This window comes from Lampetra fluviatilis, chromosome 36, assembly GCF_964198595.1.
Source record: "Lampetra fluviatilis chromosome 36, kcLamFluv1.1, whole genome shotgun sequence".
Taxonomy (NCBI): domain Eukaryota; kingdom Metazoa; phylum Chordata; class Hyperoartia; order Petromyzontiformes; family Petromyzontidae; genus Lampetra; species Lampetra fluviatilis.
Window position 1 is genome coordinate 10,311,418 of NC_136310.1, and position 22,986 is coordinate 10,334,403.

The following is a 22,986-nucleotide window of genomic DNA, read 5'->3' on the forward strand; positions in this document are numbered from 1 at the left end:
TGTGGGGTGAGTTTGTGGAGTGAGTTTGGGGGGTGAGTTTGGGGGGTGAGTTTGTGGGGTGAGTTTGGGGGGTGAGTTTGGGGGGTGAGTTTGGGGGGTGAGTTTGTGGGGTGAGTTTGGGGGGTGAGTTTGGGGGGTAAGTTTGGAGTGTGAGTTTGGGGGGTGAGTTTGTGGGGCTGAGTTTGGGGGGTGAGTTTGGGGGGTGAGTTTGTGGGGTGAGTTTGGGGTGTAGGTTTGGGGGGTGAGTTTGTGGGGTGAGTTTGTGGGGTGAGTTTGGGGGGTGAGTTTGGGGGGTGAGTTTGTGGGGTGAGTTTTGGGGGTGAGTTTTGGGGGTGAGTTTGGGGGGTGAGTTTGGGGTGTAAGTTTGGGGGGTGAGTTTGGGGGGTGAGTTTGGGGTGTGAGTTTGAAGGGTGAGTTTGTGGGGTGAGTTTGTGGGGTGAGTTTGGGGGGTGAGTTTGGGGGGTGAGTTTGTGGGGTGAGTTTGGGGGGTGAGTTTTGGGGGTGAGTTTGGGGGGTGAGTTTGGGGTGTGAGTTTGGGGGGTGAGTTTGGGGGGTGAGTTTGGGGTGTGAGTTTGGGGGGTGAGTTTGGGGGGTGAGTTTGGGGGGTGAGTTTGGGGGGTGAGTTTGGGGGGTGAGTTTGGGGGGTGTTGGGCTCTCGGCCACACTAGGAGTGGGGTTCGCTTGCAGGGTGGACGGTGACCACCAATCGGCACGGAGATTTGGAGCGACAAAGGGGGCGCTGTTACTCTCACACGCTCTCCCTCACACTCTCTCCCTCACACTCTCTCCCTCACACTCTCTCCCTCACTCTCACTCTCTTTCTCTCACAAAGACCCCCGCCCCCGCCTCGTCTAGCCTGTAACAGACTGTCGGGGCAAGTGCTGTTAGCGAGCACCTATGAAGGCCGGCACGGCACATGAGGGGGGTGGGTGGCCAGCACCACGGCCGGCCGCCTTTGTCTCCCCAGTGGCCATGTTTACACATCGCACTGGGTACTCATTTGAGGCTGAGTCGACCTAGGCGAGGCCCAGGACCGGTTCAGTGGTGTTGGTCGTGAGGGAGGCTTGAACTCGGGTCGCCGGGTTCGTAGCGCTGCGTGCTGACTAAAAACAAAATATTTATTTTTCCTGGAGGAATCCAATGTGTGATCAAGTTATTTTTCACAGATGTAGCGCCTCCACCTCTCTCCCCCAAGCTCACACTCTCTCTCACACTCTCTCTCACACGCTCCCTCACACTCTCTATCACACTCTCTCTCTCACACTCTCCCCCATGCTCACACTCTCTCACGCTCACACTCTCTCACGCTCACACTCTCCACCAAGCTCACACTCTCTCACGCTCACACTCTCCCTCACACTCTCTCACGCTCACACTCTCCCTCACACTCTCTCCCACGCTCACACACTCTCACACTCTCTCACGCTCACTCTCCCTCTCTCACGCTCACACTCTCCCTCACACTCCTTCTCTCACGCTCACCCTTTCTTACGCTCACACTCTCCCCCAAGCTCACACTCTCTCACGCTCACTCTCCCTCTCTCACGCTCACACTCTCTCACGCTCACACTCTCTCAGGCTCACTCTCTCCCCCACTCTCACACTCTCACTCAGGCTCACACTCTCCCCCACTCTCCCACACTCTCTCACGCTCACACTCTCTCCCACACTCACACTCTCTCACGCTCACACTCTCCCCCACGCTCACACTCTCCCCCACTCTCACACTCTCACACTCTCTCACGCTCACACTCGCCCCCACGCTCACACTCTCCCCCACGCTCACACTATCTCACACTATCTCAGGCTCACACTCTCTCCCACACTCACACTCTCTCACGCTCACACTCTCCCCCACGCTCACACTCTCACTCAGGCTCACACTCTCTCCCACACTCACACTCTCTCACGCTCACACTCTTTCTCACGCTCACACTCTCCCCCACTCTCACACTCTCACACTCTCTCACACTATCTCAGGCTCACACTCTCCCCCACTCTCACACTCTCTCCCCCACTCTGACACTCGAGGAGTGGCACGGAGGTGCCAACCGCCCCAGCAGGACTCACCAAACGTGTGGCAAGCACACAGACAAAGATCCACCGTATAGCCGTCAACGGGCTGTTGGGGCAAGTGCTGTTAGCCAGTAGAACCTACTATGGGAGGCCGTCACGGCACACGAGGGGGTGTCTTCCCAGCACCACTGCACCCGCTGGTCATTTTAGGCTGAGCCTACCTAGGGGAGGCCCAAGGACCGGTTCGAATATTCTCCGCCGCTACATTGGTCGCGAGCGGTGAATCACAGCGACGCGCGTCACGTGCACGCCGCAACTGGCGACGCGTCCTTGCCCAAGCCCGCTCGACCCGACCATTCGACGTGATGCGTCTCTCCCTCGCGTACGACCTCGCACGCGCGTGACGGGGGGCGCAGCAGCGCGGCGCAGGCGTGGGGACCGTGGCGGTACGGTCCGAGGTTTCCGCTACGTCGCCCTCCGCCTGTAAGAGCCGCGATGCGTGGTGGTCACCCATGCGAGCGCTCTCCGGGCTCAACATCTGCTCGTGAACTGGGCTCAAGTGTGGGTACGTCAGGGACAAAGAGAGCGGTGGTGCAGTGGTTGGTGCGCTGCGCTGCTAATCCGGTATCCAGAGTTTCATTCCTTCTCACGACCAATTGCAGTGGCTAATATTTGAACCGGTAATGGGCTTCCTCAGCCTTTAATGAGTACCTGGTGCGGTGTGTAAATATCGCCACTGGGGAATCAAAGGCGACCGGGGATGCTATTGCCTACTCGCCTCTTTGTGCATCGTGTTAGCCTTAATAGGTGCTCACTAACAGCACTTGCCCCAATAGTCCATTAAAGGCTGCACAGAGGATCTTTGTCTTTGTGTGTGTCTGGCAAGTGAGTATCTGTGTGCAGCGCGTGAACCTGGCATTGATGTCTTTTCGTCACCACTTCCTTCACCACTCGAGTCTGCGCACACAGACACACACACAGGCACACACGGACACATGGACACAGACACGTACACACACACACACAGACGGACGCACGTAGAAACACACACGCGCAGACGCAGACACACACACGCAGACGCAGACACAATGAAGACACACACGCGTACACACACATAAACAACAACTCATTAAGTCCGAGTCGTTAAACACACAAATGCACAACACATGAACCCATAACCCGCTCCACGTGCGATTAATCTCCCCGTGTCCCTGAGCCAGCCACCCATCCACGTCCTGCCCCCAGACCCAGCCAGTGGCTTGGCTGTGTGAGAGCACAGGCGCTGCAACAACCCATAGACTCACAATGAGACCCATAGACTCACAATGAGACCCATAGACTCATAATGAGACCCATAGACTCACAATGAGACCCATAAACTCACAATGAGACCCATAGACTCACAATGAGACCCATAAACTCACAATGAGACCCATAGACTCACAATGAGACCCATAGACTCATAATGAGACCCATAGACTCACAATGAGACCCATAGACTCACAATGAGACTCATAGACTCACCATGAGACCCATAGACTCATAATGAGACCCATAGACTCACAATGAGACCCATAGACTCACAATGAGACTCATAGACTCACCATGAGACCCATAGACTCATAATGAGACCCATAGACTCACAATGAGACTCATAGACTCACAATGAGACCCATAGACTCATAATGAGACCCATAGACTCACAATGAGACTCATAGACTCACAATGAGACTCATAGACTCACCATGAGACCCATAGACTCACCATGAGACGCATAGACTCACAAGAGACCCATAGACTCACAATGAGACTCATAGACTCACAATGAGACCCATACACTCACAATGAGACTCATAGACTCACCATGAGACCCATAGACTCGCCATGAGACCCATGAACTCACACTGAGACCCATAGACTCACAATGAGACCCATAGACTCACCATGAGACCCATAGACTCACCATGAGACCCATGAACTCACACTGAGACCCATAGACTCACAATGAGACCCATAGACTCACCATGAGACCCATAGACTCACAATGAGACCCATAGACTCACCATGAGACCCATAGACTCACCATGAAACTCATAGACTCACAATGAGACCCATATACTCACCATGAGACCCATAGACTCACCATGAGACACATAGACTCACATTGATACCCATAGACTCACACTGAGATATCAGTTTCTGAGACCCAGAGACTCACACTGAGACCCACAGACTACGTTAACGTATAACCTATGGGCGCCTAAAATTTAACACGGAGACGTATAGACAAGCATAGGACAATCATCACAGGAACCCACGGAATAGCATAGTCACCCATAGATTAACATATCGAGTGTGCGCGCAACGCAACTCCAGGAACCCAAGGGGCTCCGAAGAGGAGGAAATTGGACAGGATTGGAGGGCCCAGGGGGAGCCATTCAACCATTTGTAGCTCGCGCCATGTGTTGAGCCAAACACGGAGGGGCCGTGTGTGGCCAGCTGCTGCACAGATGGATCCCGTAGCATGGGAACGTCTGCGTGTGTGTGTGTGTGTGAACTAAGGAGGCTGCGATATCAATTTTCACAATAAGGCGATGTTCGCGATATCAGTTTCCCGTGAATTTGTAGCTTGTGTGTGTGTGCTCGATTCAGCACCATGTGCGTGTACGAGCGTGTGTGTGTGTACGTGAATGTATGTAAGTATGTTGAACTTCTTTCGCACCGTACATAGCCAACTGTGCTAATAATGAATGTGTGCGAGTGGGGAGCAGTAGTGGAGTGGTTAGCGCACTGCGCTAGGAACCTGCCGACCCAACTGCGATTTCAGCTCAAGGCCACCAACACCAGCGACGATTATCTGAGCTAGTTCTGGGCCTCCCCTAGGTCGGCTCAGCATGAAACGAGTACCCGGTGTGATGTGTAAACATCGCCACTGGGGAGACAAAGGCAGCCAGGCATGGTGCTCACCACCCACCCTCTCGTGTGCCGTGCCGGCTTTCATAGGTGCTGCTCGCTAACAGCACTTGCCCTCACGGTCTGTTAAGGCTACACGGGGGATCTTTGTCTGTGTGTGTGCGTGTGCCAGCACGGGTTTGCGTGTGCCGTCACTGTGCGCGCGCTTATGTCTGAGAGAGATGGATGTTGGCCATTCTCACTGCGTCTGTGAGTGAGGCCCTGCGTCGCGCGTGTCTGGCCCTTGTGCTGCTGCTGCTGGTGTTGTTGTTAACGTTACACCCAATTACCCATGAAAGCCTCACCAAGTCTCAAGGCTTTTATTTCTCGGGGGCAGTGCTGCCAAGTTTTCAGAGTAGGGGGGGGGCAATGTTGACTGTGTTGTGATCCCAAACGAGTCGCGTGTCGTAACGATGGGAAGCTGTCACGGCCAGTAGCCGTTGCATTGTGGGAGGAGGGAACCGGAGAACCGGGAGGAAGCCCACGCAGGCACCCGAGTCGGGGAGCGAACCCGGGCCCTCGCCTGCTGTGCGGCACAGGCGTCAACATCGGCGCCACCGCTGTCAAACCGTGCCCGGGCGTTGTGTTCGGTTCGTGCGTTGCGTCCGTGCTCGCACGTCCCAATCTCTCCACTTGCCCCCCCTCGTTCAACCCATGCCCCTGACTCCGCTCACCCTCCTCACCCCCACCCCCTCACCATCTCCGGAGGCGTCCATGAGCATGTCCTCGTCGTCCTGCAGCGTGTCGCGCTCCTCCCGCCGCCATCGCGCTCGCGCCCGCTCCGTCTCCTCCAGGGACGCGCCACCGCACAGGCACTGCTTGGCACAGACACGGCGGGCGAACCGTCACGGCACGAAATTCAGACTTAAAACTTTCGTGACTGCAGGAATTCTAATTCTTGGTTCTTTCGGTAAAGTCACGTAGATCGAAAACAAAAATGAAATAAAAATTTAAAGCAAAAAACCCACGACGTTTCGATCGCAACACAAGCGGTCTTCTTCAGGCTTTTAATTTAGATGTTAGTTTTCTATCTATGTGATTTTACCGAAAGAACCAAGAATACGTCACGGCACCATCGGCGGCGAGCGCGTCCGCCGAGCTTCATCGTCGCTACCCTGCAAGTCGTAGCTCAACGAGGTGGCCTATCATCACGTGGACATTTATAGCAGCCAAGTACGATAAATGCGTGATATCGATTCTAAATCTGGAGGGAAGAAACAGAGGACCCCGGAGAAAAATACACGCAACCACGGGGAGAGAGAGAGACACGCAAACTCCAAATATACAGCAACAGGCGTCAGGGTCGGGATCGAACCCACGACCTCCTGCATGCCAGGCGAGGGAGTTAACATCTCCTAGCCACCGTGACGATCCCAACCGAGACATTTGCGGTGTAACGTTTTCCACCCCGTACCGCGGCGGTGCCGCCAGTGCCGGCACAGTGTCCCACTTTGTGTGAACGACGCCACCGTCGAGCAGATGGCGCGTGGCGCACGTTACCGTGAATACGCACGCCACCGTATTAACCAGGGCAGCCTTGCCCGATTCGAACCGCGAACCTCTCACAGCGAGCGATGAGTGCGTGCTATCGCCAGGCCAAGTCACCGCCCAACGAATGTATTTAACAGTACCGAGTATGTGCTGAAGATCGTAATTATTGGGATTAATAATGATGTGCGTTTGATCCGTAGATCCCAACCAATATGGCAAGCCAGGGAATAAACAGAACCTGCAGGGTAAATGGCCAGAATTAGGCAGGGAGGCAAAGGCCAGTTTAAAGATGTGAGTGTTCAAGACAGACTCAACGATGTCGAACGACTCTGTCTAATGAGCACAGTCAAAGCGTTCCACAGCTTGGGAGCTGTGCGGTGGCACGAGCCCAATCGCCCCAGGATATGAGCCTTGACCTCAGAGTCCTTCGGAAAAAAACTAAAAACGATGCAAATGATTAATCTTTTTATTTTATTTTCCCAGGTAAGGCCCACTGAGCTGTATAGCTGTTTTTCATTAGCGACCTTGCCACAAATGAGAGCTGAACGAAGCAGCTTATCATCACGTGCACATTTATAGCAGTCTCTAAATGTGGAAGAAAAAAGTCGAAGGACCCGGAGAAAATTCCACGCGACCATGTGGAGAACCCACAAACTCGAAATATACGCGCTGTCCTTACTTTGCCATGCTGCTGGGGGGGGGGGGCAGAGCGAGCGAGCCAGAGAGCGAACGAGGAAGGGGGATAAGGAGGAGGAGGGAGAGGCTCGCGAGCCGGCACCGCGGCTCCACGACATTTGTGTTTGGGTTGCGCCGGTGAAACTCCCGGCTCTGTGCCCAGTCACGCGAGACGAGACGAACGGCGCTCACCAACATTTCAGCACTGGGGCTTGTGGAGGGGTGGGGGGCGATGGACTCTAAAAAAAGTTTGCCAGAACGCACAAAGGCAAAGTTCTCTCCCCCCCGCCCCCCGCATAGCCTTAACGGACTGATGGGGCAAGTGCTGTTAGCGAGCAGCAACCACGCCTGGCCGCCTTTGTCTCCCCACGTGGCGATGTTTTGACACCACTCCAGGGTACTCATTTGAGGCTGAGTCTACCTAGGAGAGGCTTCTGGATTGGTTCAGACAATCGTCACCGTTGTTGGTGGCAATCGAAGTCGGGTTTCTCAGTTCGTAGCACAGTGCACTCACCACTAATAACTACCCCCCCCCCCCCACAGAAAAATACAAGAAACAAGATCCCCCTATAGCCTTCAACGACTGTTGGGGCAAGTGCTGTTAGCGAGCAGCACCTATGAAAGCCAGCACGGCACACGAGAGGGTGGGTGGTGAGCACCATGCCTGGCTGCCTTTGTCTCCCCCGGCGGCGATCTTTACACATCGCACCGGGTACCCATTTGAGGCTGAGTCGACCCAGAGGAGGCCGCGGATACGGCTTAGATAATCGTCACACACACGCACGCGGTACACACCTCACTCGGTCACTGCGCCAAGAGCCTCCGACCGTGACAAATTATTCTTCAGCGTCGCCAAGTGGCACACAAACAACAACAGCATTCGTCAACAACAGCAGCGCGGGTATTTTCCTGCCTTGAACGGAACAAAATGATGACCAACATCTTAAAGTTACCCAACTGTGGACATTGGCTCACGGACGAGCATTGCTCGAAGGACACATTTTGCTCCATTTAACGTGAATACGTCTCGTATAAAAATGGGTTCTTTAAGGGGCCGTCCATAAATGACGTCACGCGATTTTGGACGATTTTTGACCCCCCCCTCCCCCCTCGTCACACGTCGTCACAAAAAGTCAGACGCCCCCCCTCAAATATGATGTCACAAAGCTCTGCCCCCCCCCCCCAAAAAAAAAATGAAACACGCTTCAAATCGCTTAAAACTATTGTCATTGTAGTGCGTATGTAACGTGGCGCTGCACTCTGATGTTGTAGGAGAAGTCTATTAAATTAAGAAGAACGTGTTGTCTATATTTATTTAAAGTTGCGCATTTTGATGTGATGTCACATTTCACAACCCCCCCCCCCACTCGTCACACATCGTCACAAATGTCTGACCCCCCCCCCAGGTGCGTGACGTCATTTATAGACGGCCCCTAAGGAGCAACTGCGGTTTGGTTTGATCGAGCGGTGTTGCGTGTCGGGGCGCACCACGCACACGAGGATGATTCTAGTTAACGCTGCCCTTACACACGTCAGCCTGCTGCACGAATTGCACCTGCTGCACCTACTCACGCACTGCACTGATACACACACACACAGTGCCCTGCTTCTGCAGCACACACAACCAGCTCCCTGCTGCACACACACATTCAGCTGCCTGATACACACACACACAGCTCCCTGCTACACACACACAGTGCCCTTCTGCAACACACACTCCCACTCTTCACACCCACACACAGCTCCCTGCTACATACGCACACAGCTCCCTGTTGCACTCACACACACAGCTCCCTGCTACACACACACACAGCTCCCTGCTACACACACACACAGCTCCCTGCTACACACACACAAACAGCTCCCTACTGCACCCACACAAAGCTCCCTGTTACACACACACAGCTCCCTGCTACACACACACACAGCTCCCTGCTGCACCCACACACAGCTCCCTGCTACACACACACACAGCTCCCTGCTACACACACACACATCTCCCTGCTGCACCCACACACAGCTCCCTGCTACACACACACACAGCTCCCTGCTACACACACACACAGCTCCCTGCTGCACCCACACACAGCTCCCTGCTACACACACACACAGCTCCCTGCTACACACACACACACACAGCTCCCTGCTGCACCCACACACAGCTCCCTGCTACACACACACACAGCTCCCTGCTACACACACACACATCTCCCTGCTGCACCCACACACAGCTCCCTGCTACACACACACTGCTACCTGCTACACACACACACACAGCTCCCGGCTGCGCACACACACACAGCTCCCTGCTACACCCACACACAGCTCCCTGCTGCACCCACACACAGCTCCCTGCTGCGCCCACACACAGCTCCCTGCTACACACACACACAGATCCCTGCTACACACACACAGCTCCCTGCTGCACCCACACACACAGCATCCTGCTACACACACACACACACAGCTCCCTGCTACACACACACAGATCCCTGCTACACACACACAAACAGCTCCCTGCTGCACACACACACAGATCCCTGCTACACCCACACACAGCTCCCTGCTGCACACACACACAGATCCCTGCTACACACACACAGCATCCTGCTACACACACACACACACACAGCTCCCTGCTACACACACACACAGATCCCTGCTACACACACACACACAGCACCCTGCTACACACACACACAGCTCCCTGCTGCACCCACACACAGATCCCTGCTACACCCACACACAGCTCCCTGCTACACACACACACAGCTCCCTGCTACACACACACACAGCTCCCTGCTACACACACACACAGATCCCTGCTGCACCCACACACATCTCCCTGCCACACACACACACAGATCCCTGCTGCACCCACACAAACAGCTCCCTGCTGCACACACACACAGCTCCCTGCTACACACACACACAGATCCCTGCTGCACCCACACAAACAGCTCCCTGCTGCACCCACACACAGCTCCCTGCTACACCCACACAGCTCCCTGCTGCACCCACACACAGCTCCCTGGTGCACACACACACACAGCTCCCTGCTGCACCCACACACAGCTCCCTGCTGCACACACACACAGCTCCCTGCTGCACCCACACACAGCTCCCTGGTGCACACACACACAGCTCCCTGCTACACCCACACACAGCTCCCTGCTGCACCCACACACAGCTCCCTGCTGCACGCACACACAGCTCCCTGCTGCACCCACACACAGCTCCCTGCTACACCCACACACAGCTCCTTGGTGCACACACACACACAGCTCCCTGCTGCACCCACACACAGCTCCCTGCTGCACACACACACAGCTCCCTGGTGCACACACACACAGCTCCCACTCTTCTGCCACTGTCCCTCTCCCACTCCTCCCACTGTAACAGGACGCCTTGGAATGTCCCAGAGACGCAGCGGCGGCGGCGAGGGGGTGAGGGGGTGAGCGGTGAGGGGTGAGCGGCGAGGGGGTGAGGGGATGAGCGGCGAGGGGGGTGGTGAGCGGCGATGAACGGGTGAGTGGTTAGCGGTGAGCAAATGATGTGCTGAGCAGTGAAGGGTGAGGAGTGAGAGAGCCAGACGAGATGAGTGGGGGGGGGGTGAGGAGATGAGTGGGTGAGTGACGGGGGGGGGGTGAGGAGATGAGTGGGTGAGTGACGGGGGGGGGGGGGGATGAGGAGATGAGTGGGTGAGTGACGGGGGGGGTGAGGAGATGAGTGGGTGAGTGACGGGGGGGGGGGGGGGGTGAGGAGATGAGTGGGTGAGTGACTAGTGGTGAGGGGGGGGGGGTGAGGAGATGAGTGGGTGAGTGACGGGGGGGTGAGGAGATGAGTGGGTGAGTGACTAATGGTGAGGGGGGGGGGGGTGAGGAGATGAGTGGGTGAGTGACGGGGGGGGGGGGTGAGGAGATGAGTGGGTGAGTGACGGGGGGGGGTGAGGAGATGAGTGGGTGAGTGACGGGGGGGGGGGGTGAGGAGATGAGTAGGTGAGTGAGTGACGGGGGGGGGGGTGAGGAGATGAGTGGGTGAGTGACGGGGGGGGGGGTGAGGAGATGAGTGGGTGAGTGACGTGGGGGGTGAGGAGATGAGTGGGTGAGTGACGTGGGGGGTGAGGAGATGAGTGGGTGAGTGACGTGGGGGGTGAGGAGATGAGTGGGTGAGTGACGGGGGGGGGGGTGAGGAGATGAGTGGGTGAGTGACGTGGGGGGTGAGGAGATGAGTGGGTGAGTGACAGGGGGGGGGGGGATGAGGAGATGAGTGGGTGAGTGACAGGGGGGGGGGGGATGAGGAGATGAGTGGGTGAGTGACGGGGGGGGGTGAGGAGATGAGTGGGTGAGTGACGGGGGGGGTGAGGAGATGAGTGGGTGAGTGACGTGGGGGGTGAGGAGATGAGTGGGTGAGTGACAGGGGGGGGGATGAGGAGATGAGTGGGTGAGTGACGTGGGGGGTGAGGAGATGAGTGGGTGAGTGACAGGGGGGGGGATGAGGAGATGAGTGGGTGAGTGACGTGGGGGGTGAGGGGATGAGTGGGTGAGTGACAGGGGGGGGGATGAGGAGATGAGTGGGTGAGTGACGTGGGGGGTGAGGAGATGAGTGGGTGAGTGACAGGGGGGGGGGGATGAGGAGATGAGTGGGTGAGTGACGTGGGGGGTGAGGAGATGAGTGGGTGAGTGACAGGGGGGGGGGATGAGGAGATGAGTGGGTGAGTGACGTGGGGGGTGAGGAGATGAGTGGGTGAGTGACGGGGGGGGGGTGAGGAGATGAGTGGGTGAGTGACTAATGGTGGGGGGGGGGGGTGAGGAGATGAGTGGGTGAGTGACTAGCGGTGAGGGGGTGAGGAGGTTCCACCACCATCTCTCGCCACTCATCCGGGGCTATCTCAGCCGCCATTCGTTAGTTCGCTGCATCTCAGCTGAACACACAGGGTGACCATCGTCGACGTTATAGAGAGGGTTGCACCGGAGAAGAAGACGACGCGCTGATGGTGATGCAGGCAGTGACGAGGAGGAAACTGGGCACTCTTTGGACAACACGAAGTAGTCGGGCGGAGAGCAATAGGCACATTCAAAGTGGTGCTGCTGCTGTTGTTGTTGTTCTGGAAAAATGGAAGGAGCCGGACAGAAGGGGAGACCTCGCAGAGAACGCCAGGAAGACGAGGCCACTGCATGAGGACATTGGCACAAGACAGAGGAAAGTGGAAACATCAAATGGCGAACAGTGCAGCGGACACCTACTACGGGCTTGCTGCCCATGGATCGTGATGATGATGGTGACATGGAGACACTCACTCGTACATGCATGCGTGTGTACGCGAGTGTGTAAACATTGGGAGACAAAGGCATCCGGGCGTGGTGCTGGCCACCCACCCCCTCGCGTGCCCGTGCCGGCCTTCATCAGTGCTGCTCGCTAACAGCACTTGCCCCTGTCAGTCTGTGAAGGCTACACGGGGGATCTTTGTCTCTGTGTGTGTGACCACCACTGTGCCATCACCATGGCCCTCAGCCGCAGCACGCGTTATCTAGAATCGCGAGATTGACATCAGACGGAAGCCCCCCCCCCCCGAACCTCCAGTTTGTGAGCCGCGCACATTCTCATGAATCTTTGTATTCGTGCATCACCGCAATTGGTGAAACTTCGCGATGCAACACGGGTCTGGACGGGTGGTGCACGAGCGAGGTGCCAACGGTGGAGGTCCTGGTGCTGCTTCTGCCACAGTGCGTGGATTTATTTGTTTGCTGGTGACTTTGTGTATTTCATATCGGAATCGCCTCCAGTGCTGGTGCTGCTGGCGGCGATGAAAGTTGTTTAAAAGTCAGGAAAGTCACGACCAGAGAGAGATAGGGCTTCAGCAGCGAGAGGTCGTGCGTCGTGTCCGCTGTCCCTTCTCATCCGTTACAGGAGTGCAGACTCCCACGGTGGTTTACTGTATGGTCCATAGACTAACACTGCCCATAGACTACCATAGACTAACACTGCCCATAGACTAACGCTGCCCACAGACTATCCTAGACTCACGTTGTCCATAGACTACCATAGACTGACACTGCCCTGAGGCTAACACTGCTCATAGACTATAACTGCCCATAGACTAACACTGCCCATAGACTGACACTGCCCTGAGGCTAACACTGCCCATAGACTAACACTGCCCATAGACTAACACTGCCCATAGACTAACACTGCCCATAGACTCAACACTGCCCATAGACTAACACTGCCCATAGACTAACACTGCCCATAGACTAACACTGCCCATAGACTAACACTGCCCATAGACTCAACACTGCCCATAGACTAACACTGCCCATAGACTAACACTGCCCATAGACTCAAAACTGCCCATAGACTAACACTGCCCATAGACTAACACTGCCCATATACTCAACACTGCCCATAGACTAACACTGCCCATAGACTCAACACTGTCCATAGACTAACACTGCCCATAGACTCAACACTGCCCATAGACTAACACTGCCCATAGACTAACACTGCCCATAGACTCAACACTGCCCATAGACTAACACTGCCCATAGACTAACACTGCCCATAGACTCAACACTGCCCATAGACTAACACTGCCCATAGACTAACACTGCCCATAGACTCAACACTGCCCATAGACTAACACTGCCCATAGACTAACACTGCCCATAGACTCAACACTGCCCATAGACTAACACTGCCCATAGACTAACACTGCCCATAGACTCAACACTGCCCATAGACTAACACTGCCCATAGACTAACACTGCCCATAGACTCAACACTGCCCATAGACTAACACTGCCCATAGACTAACACGGCCCATAGACTAATACTGCCCATAGACTAACACTGCCCATAGACTAACACTTAGAGCGAATGTAACTGGCTCGCAGTAACAGCAGCCATGGCGTGTTAGACAACTGTGGTGGAACTGGTTTAGTCCGAATCAGGACTCTTCAGCATGGCATCATCAGCAGCGCTCAGCGATGCAAAGGATGCACCGTGGTGGCTAGGAGATGTTAACTACCTCACCCGGTATACAGGAGGTCGTGGGGTCGATCTCGACCCTGACGTCTGCTGCTGTATATTTTGAGTTTGCGTGTCTCTCATCATCATCACGGTGGCTAGGATATGTTAACTACCTCCCCTGGTCTACAGGAGGTCGTGGGTTCAATTGTGACCCTGACACCTGCTGCTGTATATTTGGAGTTTGTGTTCTCCACATGGTCGCGGTGGATTTTTCTCCGGGTCCTCCGGCTTTTCCCTCCACATGTAGAATCACGCGTTTAGCGCATTTCGGTGCTGTACATTCCCACGTGATGATAAGCCACTTCGTTGGGCTATCGTTTGCGGCCAGGTCGCTTCTTATAAAAAAAAAGATCTACGCAGCTCAGTATCTGGTAAAATAAAAATTAGTTCCGTTTAGAGTTTTAGTTTCAATGCAGGAGGGACATTTTAAGGCAGCGTGATTGAAGAACGCGTTGACATTTTCCCAAGATGTTTTCACCCAACTGAATGCGGGTTCATACAAGTGTGAGGAAACCAGAGCTTCCTAGCGAACACCCACGAGTGCGAGGGGGCAACCCTCTATCCCGCACTGAACGGACAGACGTGAAATCCACGGGCACTACGAACCCAATAAGCACGCAACGTTGCACCAACGTTGGGCAACGCGCTTGGAACAACGTCGGCCCAACGTTCCACGTTCACCCGTTGCGCTTTCTGGTCGGAACATTCCAAGAGAGAACGTCGCTCATCTCGTTCAGCGAACACGTGCCGCGTGCAGGCGCAGGAGCTCATCTTGACCCCCCCCCCCGAGCGGGCAATCGCAGCCCTCGGTCGCTGCGGCCGCCGTCGCCGTAGCCGCCCGGCAACCCGACGCACGCGCACCGGCGTCATGTCCAGCCTGCGATGGGCACGGGTGGCTACGTGCGGTGTGCAATGATGTCGACGTACCGGCACGCACGGCACGCACGGCACGGCACACACAGCACGGGGTCGAGATCGCGTGAATAAACCCGCCAGGGCCGCCGCCCGTCCGTGCGGCCCCGCGCTCTCACGACCACGCGCGGTCTGCCCTCGTGTTTCGAGTGAATGTTTTGTTCGCGACGAGGGGGGGCAGGGGGGAGGGGCAGGGGGGAGGGGCGGGGGGAGGGGAGGATAGGGGCGGGGCGGGGGGGCTAAAACCCAAAACAAGAAGCACGCCGCCGTTCGATCTCCGAGCACGCGGTCGGCGCGTCGCCGTTCCCGGGACCGCGCGAGATTAATTCACAAACTTCAAACGATGCCCGCGGCGCTGTTGACTGCGGTGCCACCCACCCCCCCACGACCCCCGGGCGCGCACGATGGCACGACACAGATTCGCGGCAGCCGCGAGAGAGAACCGGGTTTTCTGGCCCAGTCACAGACACACACACAGACAAACACCCCTCCTCACCTCTGCCCGTCTGTCAGTCTCATATCTCTCTCTCTACACGTTGAGAGGCGAGGCCACGGCGGCTTATCGGCGGAGTTCCCACCGAGGCGTCTGTTTACATTCCTCCGCGTGGCGACGAGGTGCACGGGGCGAGGGGCTTTCAGCACCGCCGGTCAAGGGGCGGCGGGTCGCGGTTCGAATCCGCCCACCGCTCTGGTTAATACCGCACAGTGTACGTACGTATGCACGTTCAACTTCTCTCGCACCGCACGTAGCCAAACCGTGCTAATCCAAGGTGCGGGGCAAGGACAACAAACTATGGGTCTCTGTGTAAGTCTCTGATGAATATATGGGTCTCTGTGTGAGTATATGGGTCTGTGTGAGTTTATGCGTCTCTGTGTGAGTCTTTGGGTCTCTGTGTGAGTGTGTGAGTCTTTGATGAATCTATGGGTCTCTGTGTGAGTATATGGGTCTATGTGTGAGTATGTGATTGTCTGATGAATCTATGGGTCTCTGTGTGAGTATATGAGTCTCTGTGTGAGTCTATAGGTCTCTGTGTGAGTCTATGGGTCTCTGTGTGAGTCTGTGAGTCTCTGATGAATCTATGCGTCTATGTGTGAGTCTATGGGCCTCTGTGTGAGTCTTTGGGTCTCTGTGTGAGTCTATGGGTCTCTGTGTGAGTCTACGGGTCTCTGTGTGAGTTTATGTATGCTGAACTTCTTTCGCACTGTGACGTCGCCAACCATGCTAATCGGAGGTTCGGGAGAAAGGACAACAAACTAAACACAACAACAACATCAACGAGTAGTTCTAAAGAAATGCCTTTTCAGTCCAGATTATTTCAAAGTGCCATAGCTCCAGCGGCCTCCTATTATCGGCAGGAAGAGCGTTCCAGACGGCCACAGGGGCGCATCTGGAACGCCGCGTTTACGAACTGTAAAACCGTCCGCCTTGCTGACAGTGGACACTAAAGAACCCCCCCCCCCCCCGTGATGTCGCTCGCGGCGCAAGATTTTCCCTGAATTTCACAAGCCACCCCGTGCACATCGCTGGGTTGTAATCGTGCGTAGCGGCCATCATCGCCCATTCAGAAGCGGGGACGGGGGCAGCGATACACAGAGAACGAGGGCGAGAGAGAGAGACGTGGGAACAGAGTGGAACACGGAGACGGAGTGGAAGCTAGCGATTCCCAGCAACTGACAAATGTGAGAGTCAAAGAGAGAGAGAGATGGAGAGATGGAGAGAGGCGATCAGACGCAAGGGAACACACTCCCCTCCAACCCCTGCAAAAACATGGCAGTACTCTCCTAAAAAAAAACGAGTCTTGAAACTTTATTTAAACTACTTTTAGAAATATTTTAAACGGGGCAAGGCCCACTGAGCTATACAGCTCTTTTTCAGAAGCGACCTCACCAAAAAAGACAGCTCAACGAAGGGGCTTATCGTCACGTGGAAATGTGATGCAGCCAAGTACTCTAAACGAGTGACGTTGATTCTAAATGTGGAGGGAAAACCCGGAGGACGCGGAGAAGAATCCACGCGACCATGGAGAGAGAGAGACACGCAAACTCTAAATATACAGCAGCAGGCCTCAGGGTCAGGATCGGACCCACGACCTCCTGTAGACCAGGCGAGGTAGTTAACATCTCCTAGCCACCGTGATGATGATGATGAGAGAGAGGGAGAGACACGCAACTCCCAAATATACAGCAGGCGTTAGGGTCGGGATCGGACCCACGACCTCCTGTATAACAGGCGAGGTAGTTAACGTCTCCCATCCAACGATGCTTTCCCAGATGAACGAAAAAATGTGTTTGGGTTCGCTCCCCGACCCGGGCGTGTGTCTGCGTGGAGTCTGTCCATTCTCTCTCTCTCTGCCCCTGCTCTGCGTGGATTTCCTCCTCCCAAAGCTAACAAATAAAACCCCAGCCCCACGCAATGTGACCGCAATTGGCCTCCACAACCCGTCCCACATTACTGACTGCACGTGGCTCATTCGGAATCGCGCACAGCGGCAACATCACCGCCAACTTGGCAGTACAACTCCTGCAAATAAATACGTCTCCAGACTCATTGAGGCTTTCCCAGTTGAATAAGCATCAAAATAAATAATAATAATAATAACCACCAAAGGAAAAGATCCTCAATTTAGACGTCACAAAGCTCTGCCCCCCCCCCCCCCAAAAAAAAAACCATGCTTCAAATCGCTTTAAACTATTGTCATTGTGGCGCTGCATTCTGATGTTGTAGGATAAAACATGTATTAAATAGTCTATTTAATTCAGTAGAACGTGTTGTCTATATTTATTTAAAGTTGCACATTTTTATGTGACGTCACATTTTTCAAACGGGGAAAATATTAAAAAAGCCAAATATACAGCAGCAGGCGTCAGGGTCGGGATTGAACCTACGACCTCCTGTATACCAGGCGAGGGAGTTAACATCTCCAAGCTACCACGGCTCCACAAGCCACACCGTTGTCAAAGGATAGCTGAACCTGTCCTGGGCACCCCCCACCTCCTTCAGAGTCCCACGCTGAGCGGCGGGGAACACGAGGGATACACGGAAACACGATCGGCTTCAAACGTAAAATGATCGATGTTCACGTTTCCACGTCATCTGGTGTGTGCATGGTGAGCCTAAGAATCGGACACATTAGCTTAACACGTGGTAGGTTTTCACGACCACTATCATCCATAACACCGTTTTTATTGGGTTAAATCGTAGTGTGTCAATGTTGTGGATTTACTCTCCAACACACCGGTGTGCTGTACTAGTAACACATTGGCATGTTCGGTTCACGTGTTGGGTGGTGGCGAATTTAACGACACATTTACATCTACTTGATCTATCCCCCCCCCAAAAGCCTGTATTATATGAATCGGACACATTGTTGTTTTAATGTCATTGTTATTATTCCCCTTGCCTACGCTGTCGTGGTGGCGAGGCTCGCACGCTTCAAAGACCCTGAGAGTCGTGCCGGCGAGGGTTTGTGACTCCCGGCAGGTTCAACCCTAGCGGCTGGTGTCAGGCGAGGGGGCCTGACAAACGACAAAGTACTGGCACCTCCAGGTTCCCGGGAATAAAACATCTTTGTTACGGAAACCAAAATGAGAAAGAGAGACAACACTTGGGCCACAGGAGGCTCAGACCCACCTACGGACAGTATGACCCACTGCCGATGGAAGCCTGTTGGAAGTCAGGAGTGTGATGGAGAGCCGACTGGGTCCTAAAGCCAAGAAAAGACTCGCTACGTGGAACGTCCGCACCGAACCCCACCACATGACACCACATCTCTCCGGGTTCTCGTATCATTACACTGGATTCCGGTCTTGAAACAAGTCGAGGAGCTCAAGAGATTTCCTATATGATCATTGGTGTTTTACCCTTTTATCTGGCAACAAAACTGACACCTTTTTTACGAGGAGTCATATTTGCATTGACCACAATACCTGCAGTCGGAATGCAAACAAAAAACATAACTCTGATAACGTATGCACTGTCCTTGAAATTGATTTATCCACACCCGAGACTGCTTTTCTTAGAGCCTAGACTCACATGGTGTTGGACCAGACGGCTCTAAAGAGACTAGGCTCTAAAGAAAGCTGTCTCGGGTCTGGACCAATCAACTTCAAGGACAGTGCATACATTATCAGAGTTGTGTTTTTTTTGCATTCCGACTGCAGGTATTGTGGTCAATGCAAATATGACTCCTTGTAAAAAAGGTGTCAGTTTTGTTGCCAGATAAAAGGGTAAAACACCAATGATCATATTTTGTTACTGGCAAATGAGGTTCCAATGGTGGAGCTTTCCTATAGTTTGTAAAGCCTCGCATGGGCTGGCACCACCCACATATTCACGAGTTAATTCATCCGTAACCCCCTCAAGGTCGTTACGATCTGCAGACTCTGCCATTCTGTGCGCACCTCGATCCCGGCTGCATTCCTGGGGTAAGCGGGAATTTGCTGCGTCTGCGCCACGGTTGAGGAATTCCCTACCGCCATGGAAATTCGTCTTAAAACACATCTTCTTAAGTCAAGTTCATTCTATTTAGTTTTGATTTTAAGCTTTCGTGACTGCAGGATTCCATACTCGTTGGTTCTTTCGGTAAAGTCACGTAGGTAGAAAAATAATGGATCACGACGTTTCGATCGCAACGCAAGCAATCGTCATCAGGTGGGACAACCACAGCAAGAAACAAAACTGCTCAAGTCGGCTTACTTCAGCAGAAGTCGGCTTACTTCAGCAGAAGTCGGCTTACTTCAGCAGTTTGTTCTTGCTGTGGTTGTCCCACCTGATGACGATTGCTTGCGTTGCGATAGAAACGTCGTGATCTATTATTTTTCTACCTACGTGACTTTACCGAAAGAATCAAAGAGTATTGTTTAGTTTCTCCGTCCCTTTTCGCCTTATTCTTACAAGGCGCCTTGAGACATTAGTGGACGGCACCTTACATATCAATGTACATTATTATTATTAAACCTCGGAGACCCAAGATCACGTGGTGCAAGACCATGAAGGCCAAGCTGGCATCAGCGATCAACCTCTCTTGGGGCGAGGCTCAACATGCTGCCAGAGACGGGAAGGAGTGGAGGGAAAACCATTGAGGCCTCACGTCCCAAAGGAGATCACCTGATGACGGACGCTTGTGTTGCGCCCGAAACGTCGTGATTTAATTTATTTTGTTTTATTTTCTACCTACGTGACTTTACCGAAAGAACCAAAGAGTATTGATCCCTGCAGCCACGGAAACTTCAAATCTAGATTGAGATCAAGAGGATTGACTCACGAACTCACTCGCCCAGGAAAGCCTCACTGAGTCTCAAGACTACTCTGTTTTAAGGAGGGTCCTGCCAAGGTGTACCGCAGCACGGGGTGACGTAGTGTGACGAGAGCGATCCCAGCCGACTGTTTCTGCGGTTGGGATCTTTCAGCAGTGGGATGTTTTTGTGGCCGATAGCGGTTCCAGTGTCTGGGGGGTTTAGCTGTGGGAGGAAATCGGGGAACTCGGAGGAAACCCACGCAGAACAGGGGGGGTACAACCAAACTCCAAATATAAAGATCCCCCGTGTAGCCTCGACAGACTGTTGGGCCAAGTGCTGTTGGCGAGTAGCACCAATGAAGGCCGGCACGGCACACGAGGGGTGTGGGTGGCCAGCAGCAGGCCCGACCGCCTTTATCTCCTGAGCGGCGATAATTACACACCGCAGCAGGCACTCATTGGAGGCCGAGTTGACCTAGGGGAGGCGCAGAGCCGGGAATCGAACTCGAGTCGCGGGGTTCGTAGCGCAGCGCGCTAACCGCTCCCCAACTCCATGTACTCACTCTGTAGAACGGGCGGGGGGGGGGCATACAAACTCCACACAGGAAGGCGCCCGAGTCGGGAATCAAACCGAGGCCCTTCTGGCTGCGAGGCGCGAGATCGTCGCCACTGCCTCCAACCTGTGAGCGTGGCGAGCGTGGCGCCGGTGAATGTGACAGTTCGTTTTTTTTGGTGTTTAATTTGGCCCTCGGTGAAAAAGAAAAATGTTCCTGACCTCGCCTGGCCCTCGATGCTCCGTCATTTTCTCGGCACCCCGCGGCAGCGTGGAACGAGAGCGGCATTCCACCTCGCCACGTGCGGATTCGTCAGCATCACGCACGCGCCCGTCCACGGACGGGCGGCCATCCCCTCGTTGCGGACTCTTTCTTGCAAAGCGTTCCCCACCCCACACCCCCGCACCCCGAGCGGGATATCCCTCAAAGTAAACTAAAACTATCAAACAAAAATGTTTTACTTCACCAGGTAAGGCCCACTGAGCTGTTTTCGCTCTATTTCAGTCGCGCGTTCCCGCTCACGGTCAACGTCGGTGGCAAATGTATCTGAGCCGGTCCTGACAACTTCCCTCTTAGGTCGACTCAGCCGAGAATGGGTACCTGCTGCGGTGTGGGTAAACATCGTCACTGGGGGAGACAAAGGCGGCCGGGCGTGGTGGTGTTGGTGCTGACCACCCCACCCCTTCGTGTGCCTATTTTCAGAGCGTCCTTTGTAGGGTGCTAAGCAATCGGCACTCGCCCCAACAGCCCGTCAAGAGGCGACACGGGGCAGCTTCGTCTTCGTGGCGACAACGCATCCACGCGCTGCCTCCGAGCACGCGCACGGCGAGTCGTCACGCGAACAACGCGGTCCACGCTGGGCCATGTGCGTGCGACGCAGCCATCGTGTCAGCGCAGACGTCAGGGCGGACTGCGCTGAATGCACAACCGTCCGCAGCAAAGGGGCCGTCCATAAATGACGTCGCGCGATTTTGGACGATTTTTGACCCCCCCCCCTCGTCACACGGCGTCACAAAAAGTCAGACCCCCCCCCTAAAATATGACGTCACAAAGCTCTGCCCCCCCTCCCCCAAAATAAAACATGCTTCAAATCGCTTTAAACTATTGTCATTGTAGTGCGTATGTAACGTGGCGCTGCACTCTGATGTTGTAGGAGAAAACATTACAATTTAATTAAGTAAAACGTGTTGTCTATATTTATTTAAAGTTGCGCATTTTGACGTGACGTCACATTTCTCAACCCCCACCCCCCATCGTCACACATCGTCACAAATGTCTGACCCCCCCCCCCCAGGTGCGTGACGTCATTTATGGACGGCCCCAAAGCTTTCCATCCTCGCAACGTGGAGAAGAAACTAAACGAGCGGGGGCGGTTACTCGCGACGATGCATTGAGTCAGTGGGGTGTGGGGGGGGTGGTAGACGGGAGAGGGGGGGGGCCCTGGCCCTGCCCGCGTTTGACTTGGCACAGTCGGCAAGCTGGCATCGGTCCCTCCGGGTGCCGGGAATTGATTTGCGAGCGAGATGTTGACACCGGCTTTGGCGTTCAATCTCATCACAGCAAACCGCGCGGCATTCGTAATCCCGGGTCCTGGCTGAGGAAGATGCTCGCGACTGGTTGCGACGAAAAGTTGGAAAACTCCACACCTCGCTCACAACAAAGACAAAGATCCAAGGCCATAGCCATGGAGCAGAGGTGTGGACTCGAGTCATGTGACTTGGACTCGAGTCAGACTCGAGTCATGAATTTGATGACTTGCGACTCGACTTGGACTTGCATAACAATGACTTTGTCCCACCTCTGCCATGGAGTCAACATTGGGGGGGACCAAATCTTCCAGGGTGTCTGGGGGGTCCCAACCCAGAAAAATAATTTAAATTTGAAAACTCATCTCCTGCCTAGAATATTAAAAATTCACTAGCACATGGGATGGACTTTTTATTCATTTTTAACAATAATGTCGAATAGTGTATTGTATTACATTGCTCTGTTTTTACTTTTTTTTACCATTTCTTGTTTCATTGCATGTAATGGCAGAGCTTAGGGATTAATAAAGTACAACCATAACCACAATCATATAAACATCAATCTATGCATTAATTTACATGAAGACAAGTCCA

At 54.2% G+C, this 22,986-nt stretch overlaps 1 protein-coding gene across 6 annotated transcripts in view; it reads right to left on the reverse strand.

Annotated features, from left to right (window-relative positions):
- HSPG2 (heparan sulfate proteoglycan 2) overlaps positions 1–22,986 on the reverse strand; it is a 196,729-nt gene that overhangs the window by 137,277 nt on the left and 36,466 nt on the right. For all 6 annotated transcript variants that reach the window (XM_078873345.1, XM_078873343.1, XM_078873342.1 and 3 more), the window contains exons 2-3: positions 5,666–5,783; positions 2,929–2,973 (exon numbers count right to left, since the gene is read on the reverse strand). In XM_078873345.1, the coding sequence (XP_078729471.1) occupies positions 2,929–2,973; positions 5,666–5,783 (163 nt within the window). The remainder of the gene's footprint in view (positions 1–2,928; positions 2,974–5,665; positions 5,784–22,986) is intronic.